Source organism: Cryptotermes secundus, unplaced genomic scaffold (genome assembly GCF_002891405.2).
Source record: "Cryptotermes secundus unplaced genomic scaffold, Csec_1.0 scaffold109, whole genome shotgun sequence".
Taxonomy (NCBI): Eukaryota; Metazoa; Arthropoda; class Insecta; order Blattodea; family Kalotermitidae; genus Cryptotermes; species Cryptotermes secundus.
In genome coordinates, this window is record NW_019737086.1 from 241,661 (window position 1) to 261,045 (window position 19,385).

Sequence of the window (19,385 nt, forward strand, 5' to 3'; positions counted from 1 at the left end):
AAAAAGTTTTACACTCATACAGTAGACCCCTTTTTGCCTCTTTGTTAGATCATTATGTATACATTATTATTTCTTTTAAGATCAGCAATCCAGTCTTGGGGTCTATGCGAACTTCTGAGAAGTGAGCAGCCGTTTCATGTAGTCTTGCTATAACATGTGACTTAGCTTATTTACAGACTTAGAAGCCACTGGAACCTTAATTTGAGTTGTACATATTGCAGACTGGAACCATTGAGGCAACACTCACACAGAAGGTGGATCCTCTGCTAACGGAACTGGGAGATGTATTTGGGGATCCAGTAGCTAACCAGACAGCCCGGAAAATGGTATTTGCCGCTTTGAGCAACGTAACAGGAAACACAAGAATTGCTTTACTCAGTGTTCAGGACATCAGCGGGCAGCTCAAAGGTGTCAGTCTGCGTGACATTGTTTCTATTGTACAGACTGCGGAGGGTATCAGGTGTGCATTCCTGGCTCCTTAACTCATTTTTTTATGAGGTATGATATGATACAGGACTATCAGTCTCGAAATAGATTTTGGGCCTGAGTATCAGACTGCACTATCAGAGTCAGAGGAAAATAATGGTCAAAAATAATTTCATAAATAAAGAGAAAATTTTGTTGAATTTTATATTCTCGTGGCACTGACTGTGAAGACTACCTTAATCTTGGATGTAGTGCTGTCAGTTTGGTACAAATTACTGAAATTGTGGAGTAAGATAGTACCTCCATCTTGAGGGTTGAAGAGTAACCCAAACACAAAGCAGATGGCAAGCAAACGCTTTGCTTGCTGCTTGCTTCTTACTGGTTGCCTGGAGATGGAGGCAGGTTTCCATCTGAAATGTTGGTGAACTTCTGCTGGACTAATAGATTCTAAAGGCTTGTAACTATGGTGTATAATACTCAGAATTACTGGGGTTTTGGACTTTGGTCTGGTATTGCAGAAACTAGAAAACAAAACATTTTGGGTACTGGATCTGTTTCCGTTCTCAGGTGCAGGAAAGGGGAGACACCTACTTTATTGGGTCCCTTAGAAAGAGCTAACCTCCAGTGATTGAGGTTGGCTATTTCTATGCTAAACAACAAATTCTATCAAAAATATTATTTGAAGAAATTACTATTTGTTAAGAAATTTATATCACATATGCATGCAATGGTGATGCAGCAGGAGGTGTCACTGGTTGTTGGTTAACCTAGATGCACATATTAATGCATTACTGATGCAGAGAGATGGTAATGTGGACATTATTCCCCTCTTTTTTTAAATTCTGCAGGGTATAACCTTTAAAGTAAAAAAGTAAATGTAACCCTTACTTTTTTTAAAAAAGTGTTCTTATTACAACTGTAGACAAAAAAATGTCCATAAGATTGCATATCCACCTGTTACATGGGAATAAAAAAAAATATGTTTTGCAGTATGTTATTTCACAAGACACATTTTGAAGTTCACATCCTTTGCATATTATGAGAACTGTATTATTACAGACTTGTGATCATGAGTGACAGTGGTTGAGAGTGAGGAAATAACTTTATATGATCATAAATTTAGTAGAACTGACCTATTCTGGAGTTAATTCATAATTTATTTACACACATAAACTGTTACACACAAGTTTAATTGGACAAGTCAGTGTAAGCCATCTAAAACATTACAAGTCAACAACTCTTGAAAATGTACAAAGCGATACACAAGACTACAAACAGTACAATGACCTTAGGATCATTGTCCCCCTGCTGAAGCCAGCAACTTAGGATGACATCTCCCAACAATCCCATATAAAGCAAAGCATACACTTATACCATCTATATACAACCACACCACATCAGAACCAACCCGAGAAACCAAACTACCGACCATCATTGTTATTAAAAAATTCTTGTAGAGAATAAAATCAGTTTTGTAATAAATAAGTTTTTAATTTATTTTTAAATTTTTTTATTGTTTTTAATTCAGGGGGCAAGATGTCATGTATTTTTAATTCCCATGTTAATTACACTTATTTTGCAACAAACAGTGTTGCATGTTTTTACATACAAATCCTGTAATGGACATATACATATGTTGAACTATGCATTGTGATTGATCAGCTGATTCTAGACAGTAAACATTGAGAATAAATATGCCCTAGATCTTTTTTTGTTGTTGCTGCTCATGTTTGTAATGCCCATGTTAATTTGTTTCATTATGCATTTTTAGTTCTTCAGTTAATCTTTGTTTACTCCATTATCTTTTAAGACTGATAAATGTAAAAATGCAATTAATGACATGCAGATCTTATGTTTTGCCAGGTGGCCTGTGACAATGGCTGTACTGAGCATCTTACTTATGTTTTGTGTGGTGTTACTATTTGGGGTGGCACGCCATTCGCGGTGTGCTCTTATCACGTAAGTACTTCCAACTTTTATATTTTCCCACATTAAAAACAAACAAACTCCGTGATTTTTGTCCGCAAGTGAACTATACCGACTGATTATATTTGTCATATTCATTAAACTTGGATTTGTGTCTGGCATTGCTAGTTATCTTGATAACATGCTCCATTATCTGTTTTCTCTCAGAAAAGATTGCAGCTGATGTTAAATGAAGGAAAATCAGTTCAGATATACTGTTCTTATAACCTTGGCTATACCGTATTGAGAGACAAGATACTGAAGATGGTCAAAGGATAGTAAATATATATGGTCAATTAATGTACATTTAATGCGGCCTCCATAGTCTAGGGGTAATGTTCCCACCTCATGACTCAAGGTACGCGGGTTCAAACCCGGCGGAGGTCATGGAAATTTTTATGGGCAGAAAAATTCAGGGAACAAGGCCTCCGGGAGGGACTTTAAGCCGTGTGTCCCGTGTCGTAGATTTACGGCACATAAAAGAACCTAATGTCTCTAGGAGACCTCTGAGCTAAATTACAGGCCCTTTCCCGCTCAAGTAGTCTCCAATGCCTCTGGTGGATGGGGGAAGCATCAAGGTACCGAGGGCCGACCTCGTTGGCTCTATGGGGGCTGATGGCACGCACTGTTACCGGTAGGATATGGTGACAGTAGAAATTAAAGGGGGATGCACAATGGACCAATAACTGGTCTAAGTGCATGGGGAAACCAACCCCCTCTCATAATACAAATAGGAATGTACATTTAAACATTTTTATAAAGTAACATACCGTCGTTCTTATGCTTAAACACCACTCTGTGAAGATGTATGAGGGACAAAGGTTAAGCTCCACACGTTCTTTATTTTAACACTGGAGTGAGTCATCAGCTTCATGCTGTGCATGGTTTACCACTGATGTTTACTGCATGGAAGGGTGGAAGGACTCAATAAGTGGTGTGAACATGGGTTGATATGGTAGTGTAGTATAATCCTCAATTTTGTGATTAATCCACAAGTCAAATAGCCAAATGTCTGTGTGTGTGTATCTACCCTGTTTTCCAAAGTGCTGTGCTGTTGAATAGAATGGCAAACACAAAAACATTCTTCTTGGAGACAGAACTGTAGGAAAATTGTTAGTTAGGTTACATAATGTTGTATAATATTAGAATGCATATGATGAACTTCCAAACTCAGTGGAACAACCAAGACGAACACAGCAGAAAGGAGCATATCAGTAGGTAGAGAATCTTTTCAAGTTTGTTTGGATAATAGGCGCCATGGTGTACTTGCAGGTTTCACTGCTAGGGGGCAGTCATGATGAAACATGTTGAGGACAGGGGATAAGAAAGCATTCTGTGTCTTGGAATTTACCAAAACTGAGTCAATTATGATGGTGCAATAGAGATTTCAGACAAAGTACCACACAGAACCACCTACAAACAAAACAATTTGTGAGTGGTACAGAAAATTCCAGCAGAGTGGCTGCCTGCATACTGAAAAACGTACAGCCTTGGCCAGGGCCATCAGCTGAAACTGTCGAGTGTGTGCACGAAACTTTTGTCAGGAGCCCTCAGAAGTCAACACTTGACTAAGGCATCTGCAATTCGCAACTTGTGCAATGTGTTTCTTCTGGGGGCTCCTGACAGAAGTTTCGTGCACATTCAGCAGCCTCGGCCAGTGGCCCCGGCAGGCCTGTTCATTTTGCAGCGCACAGGCAACTACTCTGCTGGAATTTCTTGTACCACTCACAATTGTTTTGTCCGTAAATGGTTCTGTGTTCGTACGTGGTCCAAAACCTCCATTGCACTGTTACAGTTGACTTAGTTTTGGCAAATTCCAAGATGCAGCATGCTTTCTTAGCCCCTGTTGTCACCATGTTTCATCACTACTGCCCCCTAATGGTGAAACCTGCAACTATGCCATTGCACCTATTACCCAAACAAACTTGGAGAGATTGTCTGCCTATTGATATCTCCTTTCTGCTGCATCGGTCTTGGTTGTTGTGCTGCCGAGTTCGGAAGTTCCAGGGGGACTTATGAATTATTCCATACATTGTCCCAAACCATAGTATGTGTTTACGAATAAATGAAACATTTTTAATGACTGAACATTCACTGAAATCAATTTATTATTTATTATACTGATGGGGAATGAACTATATAATTAAAATCTGTACCAGTTATATTTATTTATTTTAACATTGAATGGTTTGAAACATAGATCAAGACATCCACAAACATTACTGCTGCTGTATGAATCCAATACTTTGTTAGAAACAATGATTATTATCCTAATATTGAAATAGCTTGGGATAAAGTAGTGTTGTTAATGTTTCCTTTCAGATTCTCAGTGTTTGGGTTGTTTGCTGTCATCATCTCATGGCTTCTATCATCTCTGTATCTTGCCACAGCTGTGGTGAGTACACCATTCAGAATCATTTCATGTCATGATACCAGTGCTCTATACGTACTATCCATAATCTCTCTTTAGCATTTTTTTGCTGTTTCAACAAGATCATACATAAGTAACAAGATGTTAATATAACATTATTAGTGAGAAGCATGTGGTTTTAAAACAGAAACAATTTAATAGCAATGCTGGTATTTCTAACATCACCAAGAACAAAATATTTAGTGAAAATGTAGTTGTGTAGTCATCGAGTCTCACATCTTAAGTATTTATTTTATACAAATTTTCAGGCTTTGGGTGATCTGTGCATGAGTCCTGATGGATTCCTGGAGCGAGAAGCTGCCACAACACCGAAGGCAGACATTTTGAACTATTACATACGATGCGATCAGTCACGGACCAACCCATTCTTCCAGCGTCTGCGTCAAGGCCAGAATGCTGTGAAGGAAATGAGCTCAAATCTTGTGACAGTTGCTCGCATTGCAAAAGAGCTGTATAAGCCTGCCGACCTGCATCCTAAACTGGATGTTCTTACAACAGACATCAACCAAGTTGACAAATTAGCTACTGGTCTCTCCACACTGCTGGACTGCAAGAATTTGCACCGCCAGTATCTCAATGCCACACGCAGTGTTTGTGACCTTGGCCTGTAAGACTTCATAATTTATGCAACCAGTAAAGCAGCTCTGTAGTTGCCACTTTAAATTTCAGTTTAAGTAATACTGTAATATCACTGATGTCACCTCAACTTTAAGTGTGACATTTATCAGGATCCCTTGCTTGGATTCCTCTCGCTGATGCTTACATCTGCATTGATTTGTGTGATAAGTACTAGTCCTCCTGAGTCATGTACTGTATGTTCTGCACATGAGATTTTCCTTAGTGTGTAATATAAGGTATCTTATAGACTAAAACACAGAAAACTAGGTGTTATTATTTCTTCTCAGAACTATTCTGAATTCTTTTATAACATTTCAGTTATATGGAATACATTACTATACAGTGCCATAGAACTAAAACTGAAAATTTTGATACATGTATGGTATACTTCTGTCTCTGTTCTCATTATATAAAAATAATTAACTCTGTTTAATTTGACTTATAAAGAAGATACATTGGATGGTATCCAAGTTGTATGTAGTTTCTTATGTTAACTCCTTGTTGGCAGTTACGGGCTCTCCTTTATGCTGGCAGCAAGTGTAGCAGCTGGCTTTTTCTTCACTGTGCTGGTGTGGGTTGATTCCCACACGTGGATCTACATAAGGCGGAGGTGAGGGGCTGAAACACACATGCTTCTCTTTTGTATTGAGACACAGTAGAGTTTTTTTGTGCTGTTGAGTAAATTCTGACAGACAAGATATTGAAACGGTATTGTGATGTGTGTGCAAGAGAGAAAAACAAAGATTTTTCTATGGAATTTTATCATTCTACAAAATAAGTATTGTCACATGGTAGAGTGACTATAGATGGGGTTTGATTGGTAATTGGATTTATTGAACTCTTAAACAACTTGTGACTACATTTTACAAATCACTATCACAAACAGACTAGTGTTCACAATCATGATTTTCACTATGCTGCTTGGTAGCAGCTTCCAACCGTGTAGCATCTTTGGTTTCCATGTCGGGTTGCTCCTGTCCTCACTGGCAGGCACCTCTCAGCTGCAGCTCCCCAGCTGAATTAACTGGCATCCAGACCAAGCTAACTGACAATGTGCTATTGATCCCCTACTTAGTCTTGGCACAGATAGTATAGAAAACACCTTTCCCAACAGATCTTCTATTCTTGCATCATGCAGTTACTGGTACAGACAATGTAGAAAACACTGCTTCCCAGTTACTTCATTATTGTTTGTTACAAAGATGTTGCCTAGCAATGGGCATGTTTCCAGAGCCATTCCCTAGCAATAGCTGTTTCTGCTGGCTTCACAGTTCTGGCTTTCAGCAGGCATGCCACAGTATCGTTAAATTAAGGAGCCAAATTATATAGCATATTATTAATAGTAGGTCTTTTGTATGTTTGGCTTCCATTTTAAAATTGAATGATCTGACAAATTTGAATTTTTCAAAGTTTAATTGTCATACAACATTTTAGGATCCAATGAAGCTAATCTTGTTTCATTTACTTGCATCATGGCTGTCATAGTTTGAGTAGATATGGCCATGCTGAAAGTCAGCCTGAAGTAATCCCTTAGCAATCGAATAGATATGAACTTCATGTTGAACCCAGTTCAGCTATTCAGAAATTTTCTTTGATTGTTGAATATTTAATATACAGTAGAACTTGGTTATAACATCATCAAAGGTACCTAAAAATAGTGTCATTATAAACGTATGTCGTCGTAACCGAAATGGGCACTTCCACAGTAGCCTTATGTTAGTCACGTAAAAATCTACCAAAAACCGAGTTAAAGTGAAATACGTAGTTAAGTACAGACTAACATAACATTAACGTGGAATTGCCCAAATGTGTAATATCAAAGACATATTACAGCGCTTTTCACTGACAATACACACCGCACTAATACTGTATATTAAAGGTAGGCCCGCTCACCAAATTACAGTAGATTACATCAATTGTTGTGCCTTACTGTACCTAGATACGAGTACAGTAATCAGTTATCTTCATCTGTTTCCTGTTACTTGCCCAATACACATTTTCTAAATTACGTTCAATGTCCATATCAGAGAAATTCAGGAATGAAAATGACGTTACATACGAGGTTGATGCATTTGTGCATGTCGTACTAAGCAAGGTATAAAAACAGTTGCTTTATGAGGAATTAGTTCGTACCATTGAATATTTGACGCAATAGACAAGGTGTCGCAGAAACCGATGTTGCTATAACCAAGTTTTACTGTATTTGCATATGAAATGGACTGTAAGAAAAGGAACGAAAAAGCAATGCACAGATTCCTTGCACATACTTTATACACTGATTTTCCAAAAGATATGCCTATGCAGTTTTATTTATGGAGATTTTCTCCATAAATTACTAGAATTCAATAAAAGTAGTTTGAGCTGTTTTCAGGAAAATCACAGACTTGTTTCTAGGGTTCATTTGAAGTAGCTACAATGACCCACAGTGGATAAACTCATAAATACAGAACGTGAATAAAATTCATCAGCCATTTATGCACTAAGCCACTCGTATGTACATACAGATGGCATTCCAAAAACCATTTTTTTTTTTTCATATTGAGGGGTGTTGAAAACATGTAAATCTGTCAGAATCTCAAGATTGATTTTTTCATGATAAAAATACCTTCTCTTATATGCTACATATATGAAAAAGTAAATCTATGTAGGTACTGCATTGCAGGAATATGGATGGATGAAGTCAGTGCATGTAATTACAGCTAGTAGGTCATCATAATATCCTCTGGTGGACATCATTAATCACTATGGCAATTGTCATCTTCCAGCTTTATTATTATATTATTTTGCCAAGAGAACTTGTAATGGTAGTAATTATTGTCTTTTTAGGCATAGCAAACATAATCCAAAGTATCACTGATGTCCTGCATGTGGGTTAGATGAATTACTGTATTATGATCATTCTTTGTCTGCATATCAGTTACAGGAAAGTATAAACTTACCTTGAACAGTAATAAATGTATTCAACAGTTAATTGCATTACAGTCTGTGATAAAAAGGAAAGGACAGATGCATTAAAGTGTACATACATAGTTCTACATAAGTACATGTTGATTTTTAAGAATTCCATGTAATTAAATATGAAGTTGTGTTGGGTTTAATTTTTTTTACAGTTTTAAGATCATAAAATTATTCAGTTTGATGATAAGTTTTGCCAGTGGAAATTTAGAATCCAGTACATTTGCTTCCTAATTATTTGTGATAAATTTCTGACTCCTTGTTTTGTAAGCTTTTTCAGTAGAGGTAGACTCGTGTGGTGAAAGTAGAATATTAATTTTGAGTTGAGCTTTGTTGTTTGTATATCAGAAGTTAAGTGTATTTTTATTACTGTGGTACACAGCAGTTCAATTGTGCACTGCTGCTTCATGTGTTGTGAACTGAGAACAAAGAGATGATCCTATTGTATTTCATCATGGGACTTTTTTTTTTAAGTGATGAAATGCTTTGATCCATCTCTGGTTCAGTTATGTAGCCCTTATAAAAGTTTTTCATGAGTGGAGTGTATCCTTTCCAGACCTCTCAAACATTAATCCATGTCCATAGTAAAGATGACAGGGTAATTACAGCTTCAGAAGAAAAATGGAACAATGAATATCTTGAAATACGATGACTGACCTTGTAGAAAACTTTTGTAATGAGAAAGGACTTACCCTTAAGAATGTATGATTTCTCACAAAATATTATTATGCTGATAACATTGAGGAGGATAATGTGAGCAGGATATGTAGCATATATGGGGGACATGAATAATACATATGACATATGAAAACCCAATTGAAAAGACCACTTGAGAGAGTATAGGTTTTTCCATTTCAGTGAAGAAGCACAAAGTGTGTAAGGAACTAATTATGCCACACACTTACAAGTGTTACCCAGATTATGAATAATTTTGCAGTTGTGCTATTTGGAAAAGGTTCATTCCAGGTGGAACATGTGACATGTACAGTTCTTGGAGAAATTTCTGTGAAGGACCTGATAAAAAGAATACAGTTCACCTTACATTATGGGATGATGTGTTATCATTTGTTTGAAGATAACTTAATTGAGAAACTATAAATAGTCTACTACAGTTTAATCTAGCAGCATCTAAAATTTCAGAGATAGGTTGTTTTAGTGCTATAATAACATCTTCTTTTCTTCTGGCCCACAAGAATTGTGTTTTGAAGATCGCGAAAATGATGCATGTCATTATATTTTATCATAGTATTCTTAAGAAATTAAATGCTTCAATCTATCGATATTACCTTGGCCACAGCCCCACGTCGCATGACTCTTTAAGTTTTCTGTGTACAGCAAGATACTTTCTCTCAGAATTCATATACAATCACTACTGAACTTCAGAGAATTCCTAAATATCACTTCTTGCTCTAAATTAGTGTGAAATCTGAGTGTGTTTGCATCAGTGACAAATGTTGTAAATGATAGTAGGTTCCAGAATAGATCTGTTTTCACAGATTAATCATACAGCCCTTAAATATACATCCAAATAACAAGTTCCATTCCCCATTGAAATGGATAAAATTGAGTAAGACAATCTACTCCAGTTGGTATCTCCTGCCAGACACTGACACCTGTTGGTGTGTGTGTGTTGCAGGCGTGACTACCTGCAGGTGGACGAGCAGGATCCGTTTCTGCCTCCATCGGCCGCATCACAGGCCATCGCCGCGCGGACACTGCGCAGCCAAGGGTCGTATGGCAGCACAGGCTACTTCCGGCATCATCACCACTCCCCTCACCACCACCACCACACCCCTCCACCCACGCCGCCCTACCCTGGAACGCTGTACGTCGCATGGTTAAGTTGGGCGCATTTTGTTTGTAAATGTAGTTGTAGCATATGCATGCATACTCAGTTGCCCCTGCCGCCAGGGCTTGTCAGCCTCCTGAGAACATACATTTGCAAATTTGTTAATATAAAGTTCATTTTCAAATAGTATTTGTTGGGTGTAGAGCATGTTTTCAAGACTTCCTAGAAGCAAGAAGGAGATAGGTACACATACTTAATGCTGGGCTTTACTGCCATGCAGCAGTTAAAAGAGACCTGCCTTCTTGTAATTCTAGTGGTATTAGGAAGGACTGGACAGGCAGAAATATCCGTGGAATTCAAGAAGGCCAAAAGTAGTTCCTTGGCAAAGATACAGCACATAATATTTTAAGCAGTTTCTTTTATCAAATAAGCAGGCAAATTTAGACTGCTCTTATGTTGTACTTTGTCCATTTTCAAAGGTATCTTTGCACATAAAGAAGAGTGTGTGTCTGTTTATTTGTTCCTATATTATCACACTGTTGCACTTATTTCAGCCAAATTTGGCATGATAGAGGCCCCCCCCTAGGGGTGGTCATAGGCACCTCATAATTTGCAGGGATTCGAGTCCAAGGCACCTTATTTCCAGATTATTTCCCCTGTGGAAAAGGCATTTGGATTGTGACAAGAATGGGATCATTTTCAAATATATGATAAAGAAGGTCCAAAATTGAAGCAATCTTCTGCTGTTACTAGAATGCGAGGGAAACCGCAAAATGCCTTCTGCCATTGCTAGACTTATACTTTCTGTTCTTGCACATAAGCCTTACACCTGGTCAGTGGCAGGCAGATTTACAGATATTAAATAAATGCATTTCAGAAGCTGGCTTTTCTCATACATACAAGCTGTGCATTGTCATTATACTGATACATTTTTATTGGTTTTATAGTTTCAGTATTAATGGCAGCAGTCAGGGCCAATAGTGAGCAATCTTGATGAGTGTAATAGGGAAATCTCCAAATGTGGTACAGCATTAAGAAAATATTTACCTTGAGTTCAGGAATGTATGAGGTTCACTGGCTCAAAATCATCACTGAGAAAAATTCTGGATGATTTAGGGCTCCAACACATGTATTAAATGAGATATAAATAGCTGAGGGAAGCAAGGACTCCTATCTTTTACCCAGGTGAATGATAGTACTGATGACTCCTTTGTCATGATACTTAGGTCCTTATCGGTAGAAAAGGTTGGTTAATTGTAGCTCACAACAGAAACAAGTACATATTTATATGAAATGGCTTTCTGATGTTTCAATCAAAATGAGAAAATGTTTGTCATGATGAAATGGATGATGACAGTTTCAGAAAAAATTTTTTGTGAGCAGATCCTTCTGAATAGTTCAGAAGAGGCTGTTGTTATGGATAACATACCCTGTTACTGAGTCCAAAGAAATAAGCGCCCTACATTGGTATCCACAAGATGTGAGAAGGATATGTAACTTCTATACAACATCACTTTTTGGGATATTCTTTTAAAAGCATAACTTTACAGAACAGTAAAATAACAGCACCTAAGTACCACTTGCATGTAATTGATGAAGCTGCTTGGGAAGAAGGATTTAATGTCTCTGAGCTGCCACAATATAGTTCCTCACCTGAATACTGGCATGTGTTATGTCCATCAATGCCAGTTTTTGTGAAAATGAGTTTGATGTTAATTTGAACTACAGTTTAAGTATAACTGGGAACACTACACATCCTGAAATCTCACATTAGCAAGTACAGTATGCGCCAAAGAATGCAGTACTGCAACTCGCACATCTCGAACGCGCATGTGCGTTTGTCGACGGGGCATAGCTCCAGCTGCACGTGTTCCCAGTAGTGAGAAGGAAGTTGTGTTGTGCAGTTGTTGTTGGAAATGGGTCTCTCATCGAAGGAAAAAGTATTCATAGTTGAGCATTATTTCTGCTCATACAGAAGTGGTCGCCAGACAACTCACTTCCTTGGTTTTGAGTGGTCAGATGTTATCGTCTACAAACCGCTACCTAGTACACGTGTGACGATATGGTGTGCCATCGTAGCACACAGTATATTAGGCCCCTATTTCATTGAGGATGAGGAAGGCAATGCTCTTACCATCACCCAAGAATGCTACAGGGACATGGTGATTGGACCATTTCTTCAGGATTTGAGAAGGTTCTGTCATGCAAGGGACCTTCACATGAAGAGACAGTGGTACCAACATGACGTGTTTTCATTTCAGTGCTGTATATTTTGGAGCATACTGTTAAATAAACCTTATAGAAGAAGTGCATGGAGATAGTGCAGCATAATATGGAGAAGCAGAAAAGTGCATTATCTTATTTTAACACAAACATGGAGCTGCAATACTCACGTATGGAATTGATGTGGAGACATTTTAAGTATTCCATTGCAAGAAGGAATGCTACATAGGAACTGAAACATTTTGAGTAGCTGATATCAAAAGAAGCTGCAGGAATCTGTGAGGAGGATTGAAAGGAAACCAAGTCACATATAATAAGATTGGATGGTGAATATTAGCATGCTGAGAGCAAAACTAAAAAGAGTGTTGATCAAATTATGACTGAGATCAGTACAAACAGCAGTGATATAGAAGGCCAGAAGAGCAGTTTTTGTGATAGTAACAGTAACAGTGATATCTGGGCGTAAGTGAATTAGTGTGAAGTGATGTGTGCCATGTTTCTTTGATACTGCAGCACCTATTATTTGTGTAAGTACATAGGAAGTGATTTCAGGTTTGGGAAAAATTTGTTTAATGTATAAGCATTTACATTACATAATCAGGAAGGAAGAAGTGTAATCCATTGATCAGAAATGTATTGTATGTATAGTAGATGTGTCTAGCTGTCGCATAAATGCCGCCTGTTGACGCTTTTCTTCTTAAGCGGTTGTATCAGCCCACATGACATCGCTGTACCTGTTCAATATTGTCATATATAAGAGGTAGCGTGATGACACACACACACACTTCTAAATTAAGAATCTTCCAGAGAATAAGCACGTCCATATAAGCTATGTGATTTCTTGTAAATCACTTCTTCTTGAACAGAGAGTACTTGAAAAATTGATGCAAACAACCTAATAGGTAGTTACTATAGGATTCTGACGATGGTGTATAACACACAGAGATATTGGTGACGTCGGTTGTCCAGTGATTGAGGCTAGCTCTTTCTAAGGGACCCAACAGAATAGGTGTTTTCCCTCAGAGGACAGAAACACATCCAGTTTCTGAAACATCATGTTTTTTCTTAGTTACCTTAAAAAACCAGGATGATGGATAAAGTCTGAAAACCCAAACTGATAGGTATTTATGTTGTGTATTTGGTTTTTGGATAATGATCCTGGCAGTTCTTCTTGCAGATTTGTAGTACACACTCCATTTGTGATTGTATTACACTACTGAAAATGTATCACATTACAGTTTACTTCAGGATAGTTTAAAAAAATCCATTTTGTTATGCAATATCAGAATTAAAATTTGATATAGTGTCTTGAGTCCATGTGAAATTTCTGGACAGGCTGTCTATTGTCTGTTTTGTAACTGAACAGACTAAACACAATTAGATTTTTTGTGAGCCCGAACTCAGAAGAGTTGGATGCTCCCTGTCAAGTTTGACCAACTTCTCAGAAGCACTGCCTAGAAAACTCACCATATATCATAGACCAGGATGATGGCAGAGGCAGTAATTATGTAGAAGTGAAACGCATGTGCTGCATGCCATGTAAGTCACGTATTGTTTTGAGTTCTGAGATTTTAATTTATGCATAATTTTATCACATACAAACACACGTTTTATTTGTAAATTGCAATAGCGCAATCAGCATAAAGAAGCTGGCTATAGGCTGGACAACCACAGTTTGATTCCCAACATGGCCAAAGATATTTCTCTTGGCTGCTTTCTGTACAACACTCTGGGGTCAACCCAGCCACCTGTCCAGTGGCTTCCAGTGGCTGCTTCTATTCGCATATGTGCATTTGTGGTGTGGTGCTTAGGGATAAGGGCAACTCTCCTTTGAAGGGGAACATTGAAATGGATCAAGGCAAAGTACATTATGAGGTTCTGAAGTGGGTGAACCTGGCTCAGGTTTGTGTCCAATTATGGCTCTTGTATTAGCAGTGTTGATCCTTCAGGTTCTACTGCCAGAAAATTAGTTACTATAATTTTAATTTTAGGCACTGCACAGCTATTACAGTCATAAATGTGTTTATGCTTTAATTGTAAAATTATTGTGTTTCAAAACAAAATAACACCCATGACTCTTCTCACTAGCCCCCTTTTGGCTCATGCTGAATTCTGGTTATAGATGAGACAGTTTGGATCCAATGTTGCATCATCGCTGATGCTGGGGACAAAGATGATCCTTGAAATGTCAGTCATTTTTAACCAACTGATTCTGCAGATAAACTGAGAAGACTTTATTAAGATGACATTGAAATATTCAGAACACATGAAAAAACTTTCATGTGAAGAAGTTACTTTTCCTGCCAGACTTCTGTAGCAAGATATTATATGGAGAACATGAGAAAATTAGGAAATTAACATTAGTTATCAACTAGCAGTATGTAGTTAAAGTTTCTTTATTTTTTATTTTTTACTTTTTTTATCTAATCGTTTGTTTAGTCATTTGCTGTTGTTAGTGTCAGTTTTATCCGCATTATTTTACTTTACATACATATCTAATATTAAAATATGATTTTGTTTACATTTAAGATTAATTTGTAGAATTGCCATCTGCTGCTGCATATATGCATTTGTAATAGCCAAACAGTTTGAGTGACTATTATTAAAGCATGTTGCATATGTGTCACCAGTTCATTTACTATTGCCACCACATGTTATGTACTACATAAATAATATACACTGTATACGTATCTTTGTCTGCCTGAATGTTGTAAATTGAGGGCTGATAGTAAACTTCTGATCAAACTTTCTAGTTGTGATCCGCCTACTTTTTAGGAAAATTGTTAATCTGAGGAACCCATTTTTAGCTATCCACTCCACTCAGCAGCTATTTATGCAAACTCTAGCTGAGAAAGTGAATGTTTTATTTTAATTAACTGTCAGTGAATTATGTAGCATGAGACAGGAAAAATTTCTGATAATGCAAAGCTGCATTAGTCATGAACTTCATACACACATATGAATAAGAGACTGAAGTCTTTTGATCACATTATCTGATTTTATTATTCCAGTGCTTGGAAGAATATTTAGCTACTGTTCATCACAGATTAATTAACTTTGATAGATTTTGTGATTTTATATTTTCATTCAAAATCTTCAGTCTGTTGGACATTGCCTTGAATAGCCATCTTTTAGGGATTTATTTTTATGTAAACTGCAGAACTGTTTATGTATCACATGTCTCAAATATCATTTACTGTCTGATACACAATCTTGAATATACAACTCATTTTGATGCATAATTGTAAACCATTGGTCAGTTAGAAGGCCAGCAGTTCATTACTTTCTATTGTTATGAACTTTATACTTTATTGAGTGGTGTTTCTCTCTGAAACAGTGATGTATATAGAATTCTTCATTAGTGGATGTTTCTATGCATGAAAGTGATTACTAAAACAACAATCTGAAAGTTAATTTAATGCATTACAGGTGTTGATGAACCTGTTATATGTAGCCTTGCCTTGAAAGGTCATGAATTCTGATATGTAAGCTAGTTCTTATACTTTTCTTAGGTAATTTAAATCTATATCTTTTACTTTTATTGATAGTTGATGGATAGGTTGTATTACTTAAATATGGGGGATGAATTTAAAAATATCAGAACTGGTATTACACCACTCAAGATTGCTAAATGTTTGGACTTTGTCCAAGTATTCTAAAGAACACAGTGTTACAGAAAATGTATATTTCCATCCCCAGGTAAAGGGATGGGAGGCATCAGCTTTTTTGGGTCTACCAGGAAGAACTAACCTCAATGACTGGATCTTTCTAGCTTTTCAAAGGAACCCAATATAGTAGATGCCTCCTAGAATTTCACCTGAGGACTGAAAGAAATTCAGTTTCCAAAATATTGTGTCCTTAGAATTTGAAGTTCAAAAACTCAGTAGTGTCAAATGTTGGACATCACCATCATCAGAGTCCATTAGAATTAACTTTCAGTGTTTATGAATTCCACAAATCATCACCATTGTGTGATGTGTTCTGTATTAAACAGATGTAAAGTCTGCCTGAGAGCTGAGGAAAGTCAGTCCCAGCATCCATTTATTGACTTATCTAATATGTAGAAAGTTACTTACAGAGTTTTGTCCTTCAGGTTCTCATGGTGTATGTGTGATGTGACTTCGACAGGTGGGGTCTAGCTACTTACCATGTTGAAGCTAGTCCGACATTTTGGTTGTGGTTCACACTGTAGGGCAGTCTTCATAGTGAACATAAAGATAGTGACTGCAGTGGAAGCCAAAGTGTTTGGAACAGCTTCACTGTATAATGCATCGAAACCACAAAACCTGAAGTTGCACATCACTACAGAGTTGCCAGACATATATGACTACCTATTTCATTCATTTATGTTCAGTTGCCCATGGTTTTAATTCTATATTTAGTGAGAAATTTGTAGTTATAATATTCAATTCTGCCAATAATATAATCTCAGTTTTTCAGAAAATATTGGTTTATCTGTGGCACTTAATTCTCACTGAATTTTAAGTCAATATCATAATTGCCAGTCACTGAACATCAGTCACTGAGAAGCGTAGATAAAGACTTGAGTTTTCCATTAATTTCCCCAGTTGTTTTAAAAAATTTGCCTACCAAATTTTTAGTCTGTGCCTGAGTGATTACTTTATACAAACTGTTGTTCTATAAACATAATTATTTAATCTAATATAGACAATATACAGCCTCATTGAGGTTCTCATGGCAGTGACCATGGAGAGCACTGTGTTCTTGCATGTGATGCCATGTTGTCCAATGCAAGTCTACAGAAATTTCAGAGAAGCCTAGGGCTTCGGTCTTGAGAGTCAAAGAGTAAGCCGAGCAAGCACGCAGCAAGTGAAGTCTGCTTCCTTGCATGGTTTACTATCCAACTATGAAGATTTAAGCAGTATATTTCTCTTAAACATCAGTAAACTTCTACCATAGTACTTGGCCATGGTGTCACATGCCAGAAGATATATGGTGGTTTTCTCTGGTCATGTGCTGTGTCAGTTTCTTCACAGAATTGAAAAGCAAGATGGACTAGTAAATTGTTTCAAATTATATGTCAGTGCATTAAGTTCAGTTAAGGTTTGTATATAATGTAGAGAGTATGGCACTGTTAATTTTCTTTCTGTTTGTGGAGATGATTGTCTAATCACATCAGACTGATCTTGATATTATGACTTGTTTAATTCACACATGGATAATTACTATTTGTTCTTACATGTAGCTATTACTTTCCATTATTTTTGTTTCATTGTTGTTTCAGATTTCTTAACATATTTCAGAATATCCAAACATTCTATATTTATGTGCCTGCTGTTTTGTTTGCCTTCTTCTGGATGTTGTATGTCTTCCTGGTCTGGTATAATTAGGTATTTTGAGGCTGTGAAAAGTGTGTGTAGTGTGTAGTGTACCCATGCAATAGTTCTGTGATAAGAGTTGAAGCATTTATTTTGAGATATTTTATTTAATTTTTATAGGAATTTTGAATGGACAAATTCAAATAGAAGTTGAATGTTATATCACACTAGTAATTAAATCCTTTCTGAAGGTTACAGTTTTCAGAGTGCTGTCAACACAGGCCAGACCATTGAGTTTGGATTTCTGGCCTTTCAGATCCTGCTATAAGCAAGTTGTGCAACGTTGTGTCAAAATTTCGAAGCAATCAGTGAAGAACTTTCGGAGATTTTTGAGGGCTAACAAACGAACATTTACATTTTTATTTATACAGATGTTGTGATTTTCTCTCTTGACACAGTTCTAGAGTTATCTGACCTAGCAGTGCAAATTGTGATTTTTTTAAAGCAAAAGGTTATTATTATTCACTTCTGTGAATATGTCAGCATTTTAAAAAATAATTGTTTCTACCTTGTCTGCACATTCACTGTTCAAATCTTTTTAATGAATATTTCCAAAAAACATAGTAGTGTATTAATTTAGGTATGTATCCTAATGTAGAACTTGACACCACAACTTCGATATGCATCAAATTTGCTGTATATTTTCAAATTATTGCTCTGATATCATCATTACAGCTAACAGCACATGTATGTCACTTTTCCTGTACCTTTGCCACATACTTAAATCTGATAAGGATTACTTAGAACAGAAATAACTTCCAGGATTTCAGCTGTAATAAAAACTTATATGTTAATCAGAATTAAATTTTGTCACTAATGGCATTTAATTCTGGAATACAGTTTGTGACTGCCCGCCATGAATATGGAAGTCTGAAAAAATTGTGAATTGTTGTAATCAGTCCAACAGATACATTTCTTAAATTAGTATGAAAATTGAAATGTACATTTTTAAAACAGTGGGGGGTAATATTGTTTATAATGTACATTTGAATCAATTGTTAAATGTAAATATTTACATATAATTGGTAATGCAGTGTCTATAAAATTTTCTCATTTTCATTGTACTGTATGAAATGCAATGAAAGAAGATTCAACCTTCTGTCTTCTTTGTAGCTTAGTAAAAATTTATAATGTCTTGTTGTGATTAAAAAAAAGTAAAGTAAAGCTATCCCTGTAACAGGCCGTGTAGGCCCATAGGGTTGTGAGATGTTGAGGGTCCCACATTTTCTAGACAATCAGATCAAAGATGGCGGTAAAGTTGTCAGCCTTATGCACCATCTGTGCTTTACTCCCCAGGAAAATTATTTAATTAATTCCTGGTACTCATTTCTGTTAGTGGCTGAGTCGACCCCAGGGCCATAGTGCGGCTGGAAGGATTAGGCCAATTGAAAAAATCCAAATTTGAACCTGCAACCTTCCGGCTTGTAGCATAGTGCCTCAACCAACTACGCGATGTTTAATTAAGTAATACTGTTTTATATTTTAGGCAAAGATCAACTGTTTATATAAGCTTAAAAATACCGTATTTACGCATGTATAGGCCGCAGCACAATTTTCAGACAGAAATTATAGAAAAAAATAATTTTCTTGGAATATTATTTCAGGAGTATTACACCCTGTATTACTAATTATGAATATA

General features: G+C 36.7%; 1 protein-coding gene across 6 annotated transcripts in view; it reads left to right on the plus strand.

Annotated features, from left to right (window-relative positions):
• LOC111870031 (protein tweety) overlaps positions 1 to 19,385 on the plus strand; it is a 72,304-nt gene that overhangs the window by 43,453 nt on the left and 9,466 nt on the right. For 4 of the 6 annotated variants that reach the window (XM_023861972.2, XM_023861975.2, XM_023861974.2 and 1 more), the window contains 6 exons: positions 222 to 460; positions 2,290 to 2,385; positions 4,714 to 4,786; positions 5,071 to 5,429; positions 5,949 to 6,050; positions 10,032 to 10,220. In XM_023861972.2, coding sequence (XP_023717740.1) covers positions 222 to 460; positions 2,290 to 2,385; positions 4,714 to 4,786; positions 5,071 to 5,429; positions 5,949 to 6,050; positions 10,032 to 10,220 — 1,058 coding nt within the window. Of the gene's footprint in view, positions 1 to 221; positions 461 to 2,289; positions 2,386 to 4,713; positions 4,787 to 5,070; positions 5,430 to 5,948; positions 6,051 to 10,031; positions 10,233 to 19,385 lie in introns of all 6 variants that reach the window. The other 2 variants (XM_033753654.1, XM_023861976.2) reach the window with 2 other exon arrangements.